A 17,160-nucleotide genomic window follows, 5' to 3' on the forward strand; every position below is an offset into this window, starting at 1 on the left:
ACCATATTTCATTATTCTTTGCCCTAAGGTGCAAAGTCTGGATCGAAATGTCACTTTTCTGTTAAGCACTGTGTTTATTCATCTGAACATCCATTGACTTGTACTTTACTATTATTATTAGTAGTAGTAGTATTCTAATAAAGGGCATTAATAATAGGCGCTTCAAATTTCATTTTCTTCCAAGGAGCATCTGTTTAACGTATTTACCCAAATACAGTGAAATCCCATGATAGACAGAAACAAATCTGGGGTTAAGTGGTATTTTTTTTATGGTGATCTGCCAAAACTGTCAATTTTTCAAGTTTCGGTTTTGTTTTCGATTTCAAGCGACAAATAAGTCACTTTTCCGTGTTTAAATTCCCACGTGAAAGCACAAAGAACGAAAGATGGAATTTTATTTTAAGCCGACGCACGCCACCAATTCCATTCTTGTCAAGCTCCGCAGCGTGACTGTTCCAATTTTTCCTGTAGGGGGCAGGCGACCCCACAAAAGCCTACACGTCAGGGTGACATAAATTCTATGACGCAATAATACAAACAAAAGCTATCATCTCCCTTGATGTGATGACACGGGCTCAAAATTCCTCAAATAAACATCCACTCAGGTTTATGTGGAGTTAGTATGACCTGTTTATGTTGTCCTCATGATTTTCCTCCGGGATTTGAAAGGAGGCAGCATCTTGGACATGGACGAAAAGTCCGCCAGTAAAGAGTTGGACATGTGGATTGAACAGCTCAATGAGTGCAAGCAACTGCGGGAAAATCAAGTCCAAGAACTTTGTGAGAGGGTAGGACTTCAGAATCTTGCTATGGGGGGAAAAAAGTACCTGACATATTGAAATCCTTTTGCACCAACCGCTTTTATGGCACTCTTAGTTTTTACTGTATATTCTATTTTAGTGTTGTTGTTTGCTCCAGTTATGAGCACATCTGCTTCAGAGTCAAGAGGTAGGGTTTCGAATCTTGGCTTGGTCCTTCCTGTGCGGAGTAATACTTCCTCCCAGATGCCAAAACCTGATTTTTAAGGCAAATTTGAAAACTCCATAAGTTAATGAATCGTTGCTCAGGCACTGTGTGAAGTTTCTTTATTCTCCCTGGTTTTCTCCCAAGTGATGCCACCCGAACACACACAAATGCATCTTATCTTACTTTCCTAGTTAGTCTCTCCTTTGTGTGCCCTCAGTAGAGATGTTGAAAATGGGGGAGGGAACCCAAACATTTGCCTCTGGGGCCCTGAGCTAAAGGGGGCACCGAGAGATGGCTGACATTAGCACATATCCCTGACAAAACAATGTCACTACAACGACGACAGGTCGCAGATCCCCATGTAGTGCACCTGACTTGCTGTAGCTGGGAGGCCCCAACAAATGGATGATACCACTCCAGGGTGTATCCTGCTTATACCTCTGGCCGGTTCTGATGAACATGGAAAGGCGCATGTTCCAAATTAAAGGGGAAATCCACTGGTTTGCATTAACAATGTATCCAATAGGTCATGTAATATGTACTCTATTTTGACAATGTGATGTTAAATCCTCTCTCATTTAATAGTGTTTTGAGAAGATTTTTATCGACAATTGAGAATTTTCATGGGCACTGCCATTTTCGCAAGTCACATGACCTACGTGCGCGTATGTGACGTGTACCGTGCCGCAACAAAGGCTCGATTATATGGGACACCATTTATGCCCAGCCCTGATTTCTCGGATTTATCCTCGTCTGATGAAGAAATAGCATTATAGGTTGATTGGGAAGATGGAATACTTCCATACACAGCTGTGAGCGGCTCGGCCGTGAGCTCGCTTTCCGAATTGACATCACATTGTCAAAATAGTGTGCATATTACATGACCTATTGGATACATTGTTAATGCAAACCCCTTTAAGATTTTCGTGCCACAAATGTATGCCACCCACATCCGCGCTGCATCCCGTTGTCACCCATGATTTTTTTTTTTTTTCCTTTGACTCCATGTCCAGGCAAAGGAGATTCTGGAAAAAGAGTCCAACGTGCAGGAGGTGAGATGTCCGGTGACGGTTTGTGGAGATGTTCATGGTCAGTTTTATGACCTGATGGAGCTTTTCAAGATTGGCGGGAAGTCCCCTGACACCAACTACCTCTTCATGGGGGACTACGTGGACAGAGGTCATTATTCCGTGGAGACAGTGACCTTCCTTGTTTGTCTGAAGGTATAAAAATTATACGCTGCAGTTATGGCGCTATGATTGCTCTCGTGCAGTACGAGGCAAACACCTCTGCTTGATTCGTTGAGCTTCTGACATTTTGGCCCACAGGTCAGATTCCGTGAAAGAATCACCATCCTCAGAGGGAACCATGAGACCAGACAGCTCACGCATGTGTACGGCTTCTACGACGAGTGTTTGATGAAATACGGGAATGCCAATGTTTGGAAGTACTTTACTGACCTTTTCGATTATTTGCCCTTGACTGCTCTGGTCGATAACCAGGTGAGAATCCTTAGAAGATCCATCTCAGAAATGCACGTAAAGTCGTTCTTCTTTTTACAAAATGTCTTTTTTTATTTTTTTTTAAAGATTTTGTGCCTGCATGGAGGATTGTCTCCTTCTATAGTCACACTGGAAAACATCCGGGCACTGGATCGCTTGCAGGAGGTTCCTCACGAGGTATAAATTACATGATGGAAGAACTTCAAAGTATGGCGCAGGGGCCACATATAGCTCGCTACATTCTATAATTTGGCCATCAAGAGTCTGCTTGGTCACATATTTGCCCAAGCCATACTTGAATGTTTTGAAGAAGAAAAAAAAAATAAATCAACAAAGAAAGAAGAGTGCAGTTGCTTGGAGTCAACCTTAAACTGGATGGTTAAGAATCTACACAAAACATTTTTTAGCTACATTTGTATTTTTTTTTAATTGATGCACACTGTTAACAATGATGTAGGCAATTAGTTTAAAAGCAGATTTTTTTTCCCACCTAACTTGCTTCTCATTCGTTTGTATTATTGGTTATTTTGATTTATTCATCAATTACTGTTTATCAGTGTGTATTTTTAAGTAAAATTATCGGCATTTAAGATGAGATGCTTTGGCGACCCCTAATGGGTCAAACTGAAAGGAAAAGAAGATTGGTTGATTAATTACAACTAAAGTATTTATCAAATGTAACATAATTATCACAAATTATTCTGTTATTAAAATCAATTTGATCTATTTCACATACAGAGTTGCAAAGGTTTATAGCCCTTTTTTTCTTGAATTCGATAAATTACAATTAAACAAAATGAAAACTTGAGAATGTTTTATAATTTTATTTTTAAAAAATATTGTACATGTTCTAAAAATGTTTTAACCTCATCTATGAATGACCTGCGCCATCTTTGCGTTCTTTCCTTTTTAAAATTATTATTTACAAATTTTTATATACGGAGAAAGAAAAAGAAAGAAAAGATAAAAGAAAAAAAGGGGAGAGAAAAAAATCTACAATTAATTGGCATTCATTAACAGTGGGATAGTAATACCGTTATAAATGACAGAATAGGAGGGTTTCTCTCATCTCCACTTATTTTGCCATCTTTGTCTAAACTCAAATGTGGCCCATTCTCTGTCAATTCTGGGTCAACGATCAACATGTTTGTTCAGATTTTGAAACAGTTTTGCCCCGCAGATTTCCACAAATCGTCTGTTCTGCATTTAGACTCACCGTCGTTAAAGCTTAATCAACTGTTTGGATACAAAAGAAGTATTTGAACATTGTCATACCAATAACTTTGCTAGAAATAAGTAAAATACATCAAAACAATAATATCAAAGGGGAAACAAAGTTATGAGTCTGATGCTAAATATCAATTTTATATATGAAGAGAGGGTATATGTGATCTTATTGGACAGTTACTGTTCATAAACTGAAGTACAATTAAGAACACTTGTTTTATGCCGGATTTTAGGGTCCAATGTGTGATTTGTTATGGTCCGATCCAGATGAGCACTGTGGATGGGACATCTCTCTCCGTGGCGCCGGTTACACCTTTGGGCAGGACATCTCAGAGACTTTTAACCATGCAAACGGCCTTACTTTGGTTTCACGAGCTCACCAGCTGGAAATGGAGGTAATGTATTCCCAAAATATTGGGAACAAGAATAAAACGGGGTTGGGAGAGATACACAAGAGATGAGGAACAAAATTATCCAAAACAAGTAAGAATATGTAAATCTAATGTCAACAAGGACTGCCTGGACAATAAAAATCAACACTCGTGCCAGGCTGAAAGCCAAAGTTTAAAAATTTGATTTAAAAACATCAGAAGGACCCATTTGATGAGCATGCACACATGTAGTTCATTGTGACGGGTTAAAAGAACCATTTCTTCTTCACATAAATATTCAAGTAAAAGTAAAAAGTATGCATCTGTAAAACTCGTGTGACCATTTCAAAATCTGACAATTTATCCAAAATGTTACTTGAGTGTAATGTAAAGGAGTAAACATAATGCATTCCTACCCACCTCTGCTCTGAGTGCCCTGACTTACAAGTTGTTTTTAGATTTCTTATCTTCAATTGCGAGGGGAAAAATGATTTTGGAGGCCAACAGTAGATTCTAATATGATTGTAATGATTCTAATATATTTTTTAAAATGGCAAGTGTTTTCTAGGTGGCCATAATGGATTAATGGAATTTATAATTCATTTCAATAGGGAAAGATTATTTTAGATGCAATTGTTTTCAGTTACAGGTGTTAAACTCGTAAGTCAAGGCATCACTATGTTTATTGTTTTGGTTTTTTTTTTTGTCTGTGGCCAGTGGAGATTAATCACGTAAACCTCAAACCTCCCTGTTTAGGGTTTTAACTGGTACCACGACAAAAATGTCGTGACGATCTTCAGCGCTCCGAACTATTGTTATCGTTGTGGAAACAAGGCAGCGATCATGGAACTTGAGGACACACTCAAATGCACCTTGTAAGTTATTTTCTACCATTCATTCAGAATTTTGGAATCAGAAATTGTGACTGCATCTCTTCAGAAATTCATAATTTGAATTTACACTGACCAAAGATATCTCTTTGCTTGTCAGCCAACAGTTTGACCCTGCACCCCGCAAAGGAGGGTCCCAATTGTCTTGGAGATGTCCAGACGATTTCCTCTAAAGATCTTGAGATGGTGACCATTAGTCAACAAATGTGTGCCACCATATTGATAAAGAACTGGAAGAAGGAAAAAGACTATGCAAAACTATTGTTAATTAAGACCTTTGTAAATAGCACTTAGGGCATTGATGGAGCGCTATCAGAGATCTGAAATTATCCTGTCCTTAGTGCAATATTTTATTTTATGTCAGACCGCAATGGCATCAGATTTTGCAAACTCAGCAAAATTACAAATGGAATCAACGGTGAGAATAACTTCATAGTTTCCAGGGAGTAATGAAGATGCCGAGAAATACTTGATTGAGCCATGAAGCCAAAGGGGGGAGTGGGGGGGGGGTGATGGTCGATACATAACTGCATATGATGAATTCACAGATACCATGCAGATGTGGCTCGTGGGGTCTATGAATAGCGTGAGCGTCTCCATCAGAGTAATCTAATTTGACACACGTGAAGCGTTATAATTTTTTGTCACGCAGTGATGTGACCTCTTTTTGCAAAGGGAGACGAGTGGCAAATTCAGCACCTCCGAAGTCAAAGTGGAACAGCATGGACTTCTGCCAATTTTCTGGGGATGTGAATGTGACTTCAATTTGACCAAAAACGGTGAAAACAGACATGTGAAAAAGATTTCATTCGTTGCGTGAACTTCTCATTTTTTGTTATAAAAATGCAAAGTAGATTTTGAGTTCTTTCTGAAAGCATTCTGGACATTGTTAAAATTTTACTTACTACACTTTAGCATTCCAAACGTTTTATGATAGTAACATTTTGACCCAGAGACAAATGTATCCACAAAAACTAATTTTTGTCATGGGCCTTGTTGGAGAATATCCTTCAGAATGCAGTTATGGCTGAAACCATAGACCATATAACATTATATACACAACAACTTGAGGGGGTGTCTAGTTTTGAAATCAGAAAACAAGGATGATAATTTAGTCTCATTCGAGTTAACAAAATGCAATGTAAAGTCTTAACATTGTTGGTGACATGTTACAATTTGCAATTTTAGTACAGACCTTTTGCAAGAATCATGCAAGTTGACACATGATTCATAGCTAAGTAAAATGTGGGGGGCCAGATCTGGCCCCAGGGCTTAAGAGTTTGACCCCTATCCTCAAGACTGGGAAATGTGCTTACCTCAACTTTAATTAATCAAACTTTGACGTTGTGGGACTACGAGGAAGCAGGAGTACCCATTCAAGTTCTGAGTGAGTGTTTTTAAATGAATCACAGTTTTCTTTGGCGGTTCCACTGTAAGTTGGTCATATAAATGTATCAAATCAGCATGTGCCGAAGGTGGCACTACCGGAGGCTGCGTTTCAACATAAAACTTTCTTCGTGAAACCAGCAAACGGTAAAAAGCATTTTTCACAATCGACCTAATCCTGTGTCACAGCCGAATTGGGGGATGATTTTTTTTTTTTTTTATCTTCCCACCAAGTGGGAAATGTGTGAATACTTTTAATTTGTCGTCCGGTCGCTTCCGGTGTGGCGGTGCGTGATGTGGCGTGTGTGCGGTGCTGACTGTTGGCGAAATTAGCTGGCTGCAGCCATTCAGGGACATCTCTAACGGAGCACCGGAGTCCCCAGTGTAGTAAGTCATCTATAATTCAAAATCCAAATTAAAATGTTTTGCGAGCGTGGTTGTGCGCGCGCGCGTGCGCGTCGACGTCGTGTGGATGTGGCGCCTCCGTAGTTGAATCGTGAACGCACAGCTGCCTGCACCGCGGAAATCATCTGCGCTCGTGATGGAATATATTTATTTCCCCATTTTTTCAAGGTCATTGTTTTCTTTCAAGACCCGGTCCAGATCGAACTGGTTTGAGACAGGTTGTCACGCACAGCGCGTTGAAGCACTTCAGATGTGCAGGAAAGAGACCCCCGCAGCCCCCTCCTCTCACAAATATCTGTCAATGTAATAAATCTTAAGTGATCAAATTCTATGGATCATACGCATGCAATCGGTGGTTAATGTGTAGCCACGAAGGGCCGCTGCGATTGGATGAGAGTGAGGGCGCAAGCGGCCGACAGCTTGCGGGATGACGGTCCAAAGTTCATACCCCCCCCCCCCCCCGCATCACCTTCATTAGCAATTAAAAGTATTGATTAACGCAGCGCAAGCCCAACACCCGCTGAGCTTTACATAAAGCACTGAGTCAAGCATAGTGGGGCTTTTTTTTTTTGCGTGTGTGTGGCTGCACGTCGTTCCAAGCACCGAGCTGAATTGAATAGAAAGCCCGCACATCTTTCCAGCTGCACACGAGCGTTCATGTGTCAGCAGCCATGTTTGGTGCAATTCCCGGAGGTGTTTCATCACCCTTGCAGCAAATCCTCACGGAGAGTTACGTTTGGAGCAAAAATGGTTAAAAACCAGATCCGACTGGGAGTAATGCGCCCAACAGAACATGTTCATGGCAGTGCAGGCCAGTTTTAGCTGGCTGCGTGTGTGTGTGCGCGCGCCTTTGCTTGCACTCTAACACAAACTACAGTATAGTACATTCACCAACATTTAAATATTTATTGCACGGAAAACCTCCAAAGCTGCTTGTAGGCAGCTATCAATTGGACAGTATGGAATGGCAAGGGTAACCATAGTAACATGCTATACATTCAAATGAGATGTATTTCAGCAGTTGTATCCTAAAGTGCCTTTTACACACGTATCTACTAAACTCTTGTACGCAAACTCAAGAATATTTAACGGTTTAAAAGCGAACATTGAAGAGTGTATTAAAGTTATATGAACTAACATTTTAATGCGACTGGTTGACTTCTGCATGTTGTCATGCAAGGCTGTCATACTCATTTTTGTCCCAGCTCACCGGCCACATTGGTTTGCCTCACAGGGTCTCTTCACAACAAATTGATGGATATGTTTTGAAAACAGTTTGTTCAATTGTTGGTCAACTAATTTTGAGAATGGAGATAATTTGGTTCTTTTATGAAGAAACATGAGGGAAAGACTCCTACTGCATTCAAATTCAAGAGGTATTGGATTGAAGTTGTTATTGTCTCCAGATGCCTCAGGATGCCACCAAAGCACTACTCTACCACAGAAGCACATCAACTTACTTCAACATAGCTCTTTTGCACAAAGATGCCTCAAGATGCTGGCGGCGTAACACTACTTTTGTTCAAATGAAGCTCTAAACTTAGTTCAACGTAGTTCCTTGGCACAAGATGGTGCCAAAGCAATCAAATTTTTGGCTTGAGTACAAGACCAGCAACTGAAAACCTTAAATTAGGCATCGGTGTGAACGTGAGTGTGAATGTTTGCCCATCCCAACTTTTTTTTTTTTTTAGATCATGATGATTATTTCAAACAATATTCTTCTTCCACCAGGTAAATATGGCTGCAGAGCTCTCCACATCTATAAACATCAAGGAGCCCCGTTGGGACCAAAGCACTTTTGTGGGCCGCGCTAAGCATTTTTTCACCGTCACGGACCCACGGAACGTCCTCCTCACCAATGAACAGTTAGAACACGCCCACAAAATCATCACCGACTATAGGTAAGCCAGGCAAGCAGCTGCCGAAGCCACGGCCCGGCACGCAAAGCCAAGGGTCTTACCCAGATGTTTACGCTCCCCACCCCAGGAAAGGCGTCGTCTCCCCGGGCCTGACAGAAGATGAACTGTGGCGAGCCAAATACGTCTTTGACTCCGCTTTCCATCCGGACACCGGCGAGAAGATGATCTTGATTGGCCGCATGTCAGCGCAGGTTCCGATGAACATGACCATCACTGGATGCATGATGACGTTTTACAAGTAAGAGCTTGCAAGAACCTGCTAGCTGCTACAAATAACCGGAATGGTTGGACCTGATCGTCATTCACTATCCAAAGTGGTTGAGTGAATGGGTTGGAGACACTTTTTTTTTAACCATTCAAGGTTGGCATAAATGTTCTGGACCACTATGTTCTAGTGCTGGGTCATATGGCGACATAGAAAAACGTCTCCTGCTCTTTTTTCCAAAGCAAAGATTTCCATAATGTGTTCTCAAGTGATGGCCCGTAATTAAAAACCACTTCAAGTTGAGGCACTTGTAAGTCAAGATGCCACTATACATATATTTCGGCCTGCTCACTTCTTATTTTTTGTTAGCCGCAACTATAAATTTGCTAATTGAAAGCAGCTGAGGCACCCTAATGAGAGCCGTACGAGAATCTGTATGTATTTTCTCTTTTCCGCATCCGTCAGGACCACCCCAGCTGTGTTGTTCTGGCAGTGGATCAACCAGTCTTTCAACGCAATCGTCAACTACACCAACAGGAGCGGCGACGCTCCCATCACGGTCAGGTACGGCGGCAAGCCGGCACTATGCCTGGATCCCGAGAGCCCTTTTTTGATGCGCTTCTCTTCTTTGCAGTCAGCTTGGCACAGCGTATGTTTCTGCCACTACGGGGGCAGTAGCCACCGCTCTAGGACTAAACGCACTAACAAAGGTATCAGTTCATGTAACCCCGTTGTACTTCTCATTTTAACGGGCTGACCTCAAGCGCTCGGGTAGTGCTGACATGATGTTAGCCGCGCACAAATAGCCTCTTTGTCCAAGAGGAACCTAATTACTCACGGGGTCGTGCTCTGGAATCGGCGTGTCTCCCTGCCAGCTCAGTGTTATTCACGCTGATTTATGCTGAGGAAAGGCCGTTTGAGGGATGCATCTCGTTCCCCCTTCGTGTTTTTTGAAGCCTCTTCTCTCCCGCTGCAGCACGTCTCACCTCTGATCGGACGCTTTGTTCCGTTTGCCGCTGTAGCCGCTGCAAACTGCATCAACATCCCACTGATGAGGCAAAGGTAAGGCGTGAAGGGGTTTGTTTGAAGACAAATGAGAATCTTGATTAGCTCTTTTTTAAATTTCCAAAGATGCTTAGCCTAAAGCGGGTGATATGGACATCTGACCCCAAAACCTTCTCCCGTGACTCCTCTGTATCATCCAAATGCTGACTGGCAAACTTAAGACAGGCCTTGACATGTGCTGGTTTAAGCAGGGAATCTTCCGTGCCATACATGATTTCAAACCATGCCGTCTTAGTGTATTACCAACAGTCACCTTGGAAACGGTGGTCGCAGCTCTTTTTGGGTCATAGACCAGGTCCTGTTGTGGGTGATTCTTCACCTTTTTAATGATCACTGAGACCCCACGAGGTGATATCTTGCATGGGGGTCCACTCCGATTGAGCGTGACAGTCATGTTTAGCTTCTTCCATTTTTCATTGATTGCTCCAACAGCGGACTAACAGGTCTTTGAGGGTCAGAATTCTCACCGAAGGTCAGGTGTTCAAATACTTATTTGCAGCTGTATCACACAAATAAATGGTTAAAAAAAAAAAATCATACATTGTGATTTCTGGATTTTTCTTTTTAGATGATCTCTCTCACAGTAGACATGCACCTACTATGAAAATTCCAGACCCCTCCATGATTTCTAAGTGGGAGAACTTGCAATATAGCAGGGTGTTCAAATACTCATTTTATTCACTGTATGGACCAAGAACCATTAGGATTTAGCATCTTCATTGAATCACATGTGCATGGTTTCGGAATGTCGGAGGAGCCAGGGTACCTGGAGAAAACCCATGCAAGCACAGGGAGAACACGCAAACTCCAGACTGGAGTCAGTGTCAGAAAGGTTCAACACATACTTTTCCATAGTCTCCACATAAAAGGATCATCGTTCAGTTCCCATTAAAGTAAAAAAAAAAAAACAAAGAACCTACACTTTTGAATTCTGATGAATTGGATAGAATTGCATTTGTTCCTTGTCCTCAGGGAATTGAAACACGGCATCCCGATAACGGATGAGAACGACAACAGGATAGGAGAGTCCACCAGAGCGGCGCAGCAGGCCATCTCTCAGGTTGTAGTCTCAAGGATCCTAATGGCCTCTCCAGGAATGGGTACTAGGATCTACTTTGCATCATCAGTCACATCCAAAGATGGCTTTTCTCTATCTACTCTTCCTTGTCTTTTTCCCCCCAGCCATCCCACCCTTTTTAATGAACCATTTGGAGAAGAAGGCTTTTCTGAAGGTAACACATGAAGATTGATTATATAGCGAGAGTCAAATGTTGTTGACACAGTAAGCAGCAGGGCATATGGAATTCACTGGCCCCCATATCCCCCCCCCACCCCCACTCCACCTGCTCCCTTTCAGAGGTTCCCATGGATGAGTGCACCAATTCAAGTCAGCCTGGTGGGATTCTGGTGAGTGGCTTCCGGTTATGGACCCAATTAGTTGGTGTTTCATCTTTAAAGCGAGTTCAATCACTTACTTTCTGAGTCAAACACTGTAAAGTAGCTTAAAATTGTCCCTGAATAGTTATGTATGATGAAAAATTAAGAGTAAAAAGTAGTACAGTAGTTAATTTAGGGTAAGTACTTGCTGTAAAAAAAACAAAAAAAAAAAACAACAAACTGAAATTCTGAGTAACTGCTGTTTATTTTCATTTTTTTTTTTTTTTAAATCAGAGCATGCACATTAAATGGACAAGAATATAAAGCAGGGATATGGAAATACAAATATTGTCCCAAAATATACAGAGGCCTGGGTTGTTTTGCTCTTCCGTGTGCAAGCCGCACTTGGCTAACGAAAAAGGCTTGGTGCGGGGTCATGACTTCCTGAATCTATTTGATCAGTTAAATGAAGTCAAATGTTACGAGTAGGTACGTTGGATTGGTGAAAAAGAGTCAGGTGACAGCGCCCAAGACAGGTCTTTGGGACAACCCAAAACAAATAGATGGTGGAAGCAATAATAGCTAGATGATATTGAACTAATGATAATGAAGTGAAGAGTATAAACAACCTCAAACATTTTAGGTCATGTGAAAATGTTCGGGTGAGTAGGCCGTCCAGAGTACTGTAGGTGTGTCACCAGTTTGGATTTGAAAAGGCTTAGTGAGTCCGATTCAGAGGTCAAATGGTGGTGAATTTCAAAGATGGCGGGTCGAGAGGCTGAAGGTTCTGTTGTAGGTGGACACACGGACACAATTAAGGGACTGTGAGGTGGATGGAGGATGAAGATCTGAGAGAGCTGGAGAGTATGACAACAAGAAGGATGTCAGCAAGGTATGGCGGGGTGAGGTATTTGGTGGCCTTGTGGGGGCAGATCACTATTTTATTTTAGATGTGGTATTGGACAGAGGCAATTCATATTTTGTAAGTGAAAGTATGCAGACTGCGTGGTGTTATTTATGTGTGCTTGGAAAGAGAGTGTGCTGTCGAGGATAATACCCAGACTCTAAGCTGAGGGGAGGGGGGAACAGGAATGGAAAAAAAACCTGTCAGTTTTGGCTGGTATGGATTTGGTGCATATGTGTAGGATTTAGATTTTTATCAATGTTGTGTCATAGAAAGTTGGACGGGAACCAGTGTTAGAGCTTAGAGAATTAGTCAGTCAGAGAGGAAGGAGAAAGAGGTCTGGTGGATTTGATGGAGAGGTTGAGCTGAGTGTTAGCCACGTAAAAACATTGGAAGTGCAAATTGGATTTATGGAAAATATTCCCAAGAGGTAGGCCACAGGCTAAAAAAGGAGGGGCCAGCAAAACAGAGCCCTGGGGGGACACCTGAAGTGACATGAAGGGAAGTGAAATAGTTTATTCCTTCATTTGATCCTGTCTTGGTCTTTCCAGTTGCAGGGGGGTGACACAGCCTAACAATGTCTCAGCACTTTTCCAATGTGTGACTTATTCTTTTTGGGGTGTTTTTTTTCCTGTAGATGAGCAAGTATATAGATTGATTCAAGGCCATAGCTGTAGAAAGTTGAAAGCAGTGAATAAATATGAGTCAGGCCTGAACCTGAATCTAAAATATGTGCCTAAAGGAGGTTTATCCTAAGACCAGGGTCAGGTGCCAGACGGAGCTCATTGGTGATCTTGCTGGTGAATAGGGGGCTGTTCTTGGGTAACTAGATAACAGGTCAGCATAAGGCTGAGGGGGATGTGCCCATTATTGGTGTGCCACAAGTGCGCAACAAATTATTAACACCTCAAGAGTCACGCTTTTTTTTCCCTCTGATCAGTTTTTTTATTCTTGGGCCCAGTGATTTCTTGTACATCAAATATGAGGCACAATTTTTTTTTTCCACAGGTCAAATATTCATCGTGTACTACTGTCCAGTCATGATGACAAAATGTGCTACTTTTTTTCTAACATATTAATGTTTATCACAATTGTAAAAAGACGACACTTTTTATCGTTAAAAGAAAATAAACTGCTTCCCACTAATGACGGCTTTGGTTGGAAGTAACAAGATTTCCCAAAAAATGCTAATGCACACAGTTAAATTTTGGATGGCAGCGTCTCAACCTCATCAGCATTTTCCAGAAAATGACCTAATTAATTGTAACAACCTCGTTTTCCACATTAACGCTACATTCCACTTGCCTTCATTGCTGTTTTCAGCTTGGTGTTTGCCACCCCGCTGTGCTGTGCGTTGTTCCCCCAGAAGAGGTGAGTCGAAAGCTAAAGTTTGTAACAAATTGGGAAATAGATGTAATAATATGCACGCACCCTCCAGCTCTATTTCGGTTAGTCGCCTGGAACCCGAGCTGCAAGAGAAGATCCGGGCCGGCCAACCGGGCCTGGAGAGAGTCTACTTCAACAAGGGGCTATGAGAGCCTGGCCCGCCCGTGTCCAAACGCCGCCATGACCGGGTCGCTGGTCCTCCTCATTCAGTGTGCCAAAGTTAAGTTTCCATCTGCTCATTTCACACGGACGCTCTTGCCTCTGTCCATAGTGAAAATGTGATTTTTATTTAACGGCCATTTTTTGTCCGTGTGCAGTATTTTAGAGTTTTTCCAGTTAATTATTCAATGATCTCTGGAGTTGTCAACATTACCTCTGAATGACCTCAACCTGCTGTTTCATGACATATCCTCGCTATCTTTATTTTTGCCAAACAAGTGACCACTCAACAAGGCTTCTTCGTGTTTTTTTTTTTTTAATTTTAAATGACGGCGAGCATTAATGGACCAACACGGTGCTATTTCAATACCCTCACGATCCGTTTTGCTCATTTTATTTATTGTGCTTGAGACACACGCACCTGCAACCACTCCTCACAGCATTCCGTAGTGCTTTTATTCTTTTCAACATTCTGTATTTCAACACATTATGACATAATTTTCCAAACTGCAACAAGCGCCAGGCATTAATTAGGGACGAGATCTTTATTCTGGTGACCCATTAGTAAAATGGATTTTTTTTTAAATTAGAATGTATTTGTAGTGATCATGAAGGGAAATAAAATCATACATAAAGTAAATATACAATTCTCCAAGCCAATATAGCAGCCCTTCTTATTTTCCATTCCCTAATTCATGTCCGGTCCGTGTTATTTCTTTACAGATGGTCTGTGTATATGTACAAAGTTCTTGATCAAGATTAGTATTTGCTTGTCCACCATGCTGTCGATCGAAGACTGACTGATATTTATTTTCTTTCTTCCATTTTTTCCCTGTGTAACCCATATCAGTTAATTTCAGCTGCGTTGTAACTTTTCCAATCACTTCAGGTGTGATGAGGGTATAAAGTTGCCATAGTACTGTGTCCAGAAACTTTGGATACAGTAGCAAGGACACGACATGACAAAGTGACTGTCAAAAACAACTACGATGCCGGCACAATTCCAACATCTCACCGCCTCAAACAAGCAGAAATAAAATGGGGACTGTTCCATTTAATTTAAAAAAAAAAAAAAAAAAACCAAGTGAAAGCTTGTCTTAATAAAGATAAAATAGCATGGACTTTGCTGACTGATATCCAAACTAAGATATATTTTATAACTCCGTATTGCTTAAAATTCCCATATTTTAGGCTATTCAGACCATCATAGTGAATCTCTAACTTCTGTTTGACCCAGTTTTATATTTGCGTTGTCCATATTTGGCTAATACCGCGTCCTTACTCTGATTGGTTGCCTCCACAAGCGTACACGTGTTTCTGTTGACCTCTCCGAGAGGTAGCCAGTGAGCTTTGCTAGTGATGTAGATAAGCATGAAAATTTCTAATCTGATTTCAAGCTTCCCGTCAGAAAAACGTCTGGACGTCAGGAATGCGTGGACGATTTGAATGAATTTCTCACATGTTTGGTGAGGCAACAGAGAAATTATTACATCCCTGAAACTAGAGAGTTGGTTTGGCAAAAAACTGCACATTTAAGAGCACTCAACTAAATTGTAAACATTGAAAATTGTGATTCTGCACTGTATGTAACATGCATTTTGTAATGCAGCTAAGTGGTAAAGTTTACCTTCAACCAAGTGTTCAGAAGAAACACAGCTATACAAGTACCGGGCCGAAGTGAGATCAGCTCTGCTGATTCGTGAAAACCACAATCTGTTTTTTTCCTTGACAAAGATTCCCTTTTTCTCCCCTGATTCAAAATTGGTTCTGGTAAACAGTGAAATAAGACTTCCTCTCTCACCTGCAATATTGTAAAGATTCACCACTTTTTTTTTTTTTTTTTGGCAATCGTGGCCACATGGTTGTCCAGAGATGTGTGGTGTCACGGAAAAATTATGACGATGCCTAGAATTGGACTGGATTATCGGCATTAAGGTGGCTTTTTGTCAAGATATGCGATTGGTTGATGACTTGTCTAAAAGTGTAAGATGTCTCTCACCCAAAGTCATCTGGGACAGGCTCAAGTTAACGTGACGCTAATGAGGAAAAGGGATAGACAAATGGAGGGCTGAACGAAGGTTTTGACATTTTAGGCTGCTAACTAGTTAAAACTCTCTCCCAGTTGCAGTCAAGTAGTATACACTGTACTTCCTTTAGCCTCAAATGATTCAAGACATTAATATAATCTACAATCCATTCCACACGGTTGATCCAATTCTTGAGTGATTATTCCCATCCCTAATAATTACAAGCGTTCGTCTGAGCGGGGAAAGGAGCAGTCAATTTCAAGTGTGACATTTATTCACATGGGCTGGGTGAGGCCACTATTTGAGGAAATATGCTATCAGAAATGTTCATTTTAAATATGTCACGGCTTTTAAGTGAAAGAAGATTAAAGTACATCATAGAAAGTGGTTTTAGAGAAGGGTACCTTTCAACAATTCTGTTTTATAATGCTACAATTTTATTATCCTATTTTGTTGGAATTTTGAGTTCTTAATAGACCTGAGTATTTGGAAAGTTGATCATATACAAGGGTTTACGACAAAATTGAACATCACAGGGCACAAGGCAAGATTATTTACTCTCTTACTTTGCCGTTTTAATTTAATTGATTTATACAAAAGAAGTGTTTTCCAACAAATATTTACATTACTTCTGGTTTTCAACAGCATGGGTGTAAGTTAATAAACTCAAGGGAGCATATTTAATACACAAATAATAAGAAAGCGCCATCTCGCCTACCTGGATCATGGTGGTCATCTTAATTTAGACAGCACAAGATCCTGAATCTGGCCAGAGAACCTGGTCACTTCTAAAAATCAGGGATGGCAAAAACAAAACACACCGGCACAAAAATCACAAGCGAAAACCTTGATTGATATTTTCTATAGAGAGATCAAGTGTTTATGTCAAATGTTCGTGAACATTTCATTTGTGAGACGCTCCATTGCTCATCATGATGGTGTGATCACTGTAAAGATGTTGAATCGTCTCTGAATCTACTATTGGTGTTTTGTATGAGTAATTTGATTTCAAGTGTTTCCAGCTGGTAGGAAGTGGCATCTGTTTTTGTCGTCAAGGTGACCTGAATGTAACGTTTTCCTGCTCCAGACAAGACTCATTAGTCCACAAAAGCACAATGTTGGAATGCTGACATGAAATGCTGCACTTTTATTTTATTTTTTTTGTTACCCTTCAACCAACGTTGTTTAGTTCATCTTTGACCAGCTGAGAGAGTAGCACAAAATTCCCATTTTAATGTTTACTTGACTCTTCTTGTGTTGATTTTCTCAACATAATTGTATCCAATGAGAGATAATCCCTCTTGAATGCTGTACATCTCAAAACTACTACACAAACTGGGGGAAACTGTTTAAAAGAAAAAAAAAAAACTC

General features: G+C 41.0%; 2 protein-coding genes across 4 annotated transcripts; both read left to right on the plus strand.

Moving 5' to 3' along the window:
* Nucleotides 1-544: 544 nt before the first annotated feature.
* On the plus strand, nt 545-5,929 carry LOC133508291 (serine/threonine-protein phosphatase 2A catalytic subunit alpha isoform-like). Of its 3 annotated transcripts, XM_061834082.1 has the most exons (8): nt 545-788; nt 1,980-2,018; nt 2,088-2,189; nt 2,295-2,468; nt 2,556-2,645; nt 3,929-4,090; nt 4,823-4,941; nt 5,057-5,929. In XM_061834082.1, the coding sequence occupies exons 1-8, from the start codon at nt 645-647 to the stop codon at nt 5,127-5,129; spliced, it is 903 nt and encodes a 300-aa protein (XP_061690066.1). In that variant the 5' UTR covers nt 545-644; the 3' UTR covers nt 5,130-5,929. The 3 variants fall into 3 exon arrangements, 2 of the variants coding, with proteins under 2 accessions (XP_061690066.1, XP_061690065.1); XR_009797019.1 differs by having other exon boundaries at nt 1,980-2,189; nt 3,963-4,090; nt 5,057-5,926; XM_061834081.1 differs by having other exon boundaries at nt 1,980-2,189; nt 5,057-5,921.
* A 666-nt stretch (nt 5,930-6,595) lies between these two features.
* sfxn1 (sideroflexin 1) lies at nt 6,596-17,157 on the plus strand. The gene is made up of 11 exons (XM_061834083.1): nt 6,596-6,729; nt 8,479-8,648; nt 8,734-8,904; nt 9,337-9,435; nt 9,506-9,581; nt 9,848-9,933; nt 10,909-11,036; nt 11,119-11,168; nt 11,294-11,343; nt 13,541-13,588; nt 13,656-17,157. Exons 2-11 carry the CDS (start codon nt 8,485-8,487, stop codon nt 13,750-13,752), a joined length of 969 nt encoding a protein of 322 aa, XP_061690067.1. The 5' UTR covers nt 6,596-6,729; nt 8,479-8,484; the 3' UTR covers nt 13,753-17,157.
* Nucleotides 17,158-17,160: the final 3 nt, after the last annotated feature.

The sequence above is a fragment of the Syngnathoides biaculeatus genome, chromosome 11 (genome assembly GCF_019802595.1).
Source record: "Syngnathoides biaculeatus isolate LvHL_M chromosome 11, ASM1980259v1, whole genome shotgun sequence".
NCBI classification, from domain to species: Eukaryota; Metazoa; Chordata; class Actinopteri; order Syngnathiformes; family Syngnathidae; genus Syngnathoides; species Syngnathoides biaculeatus.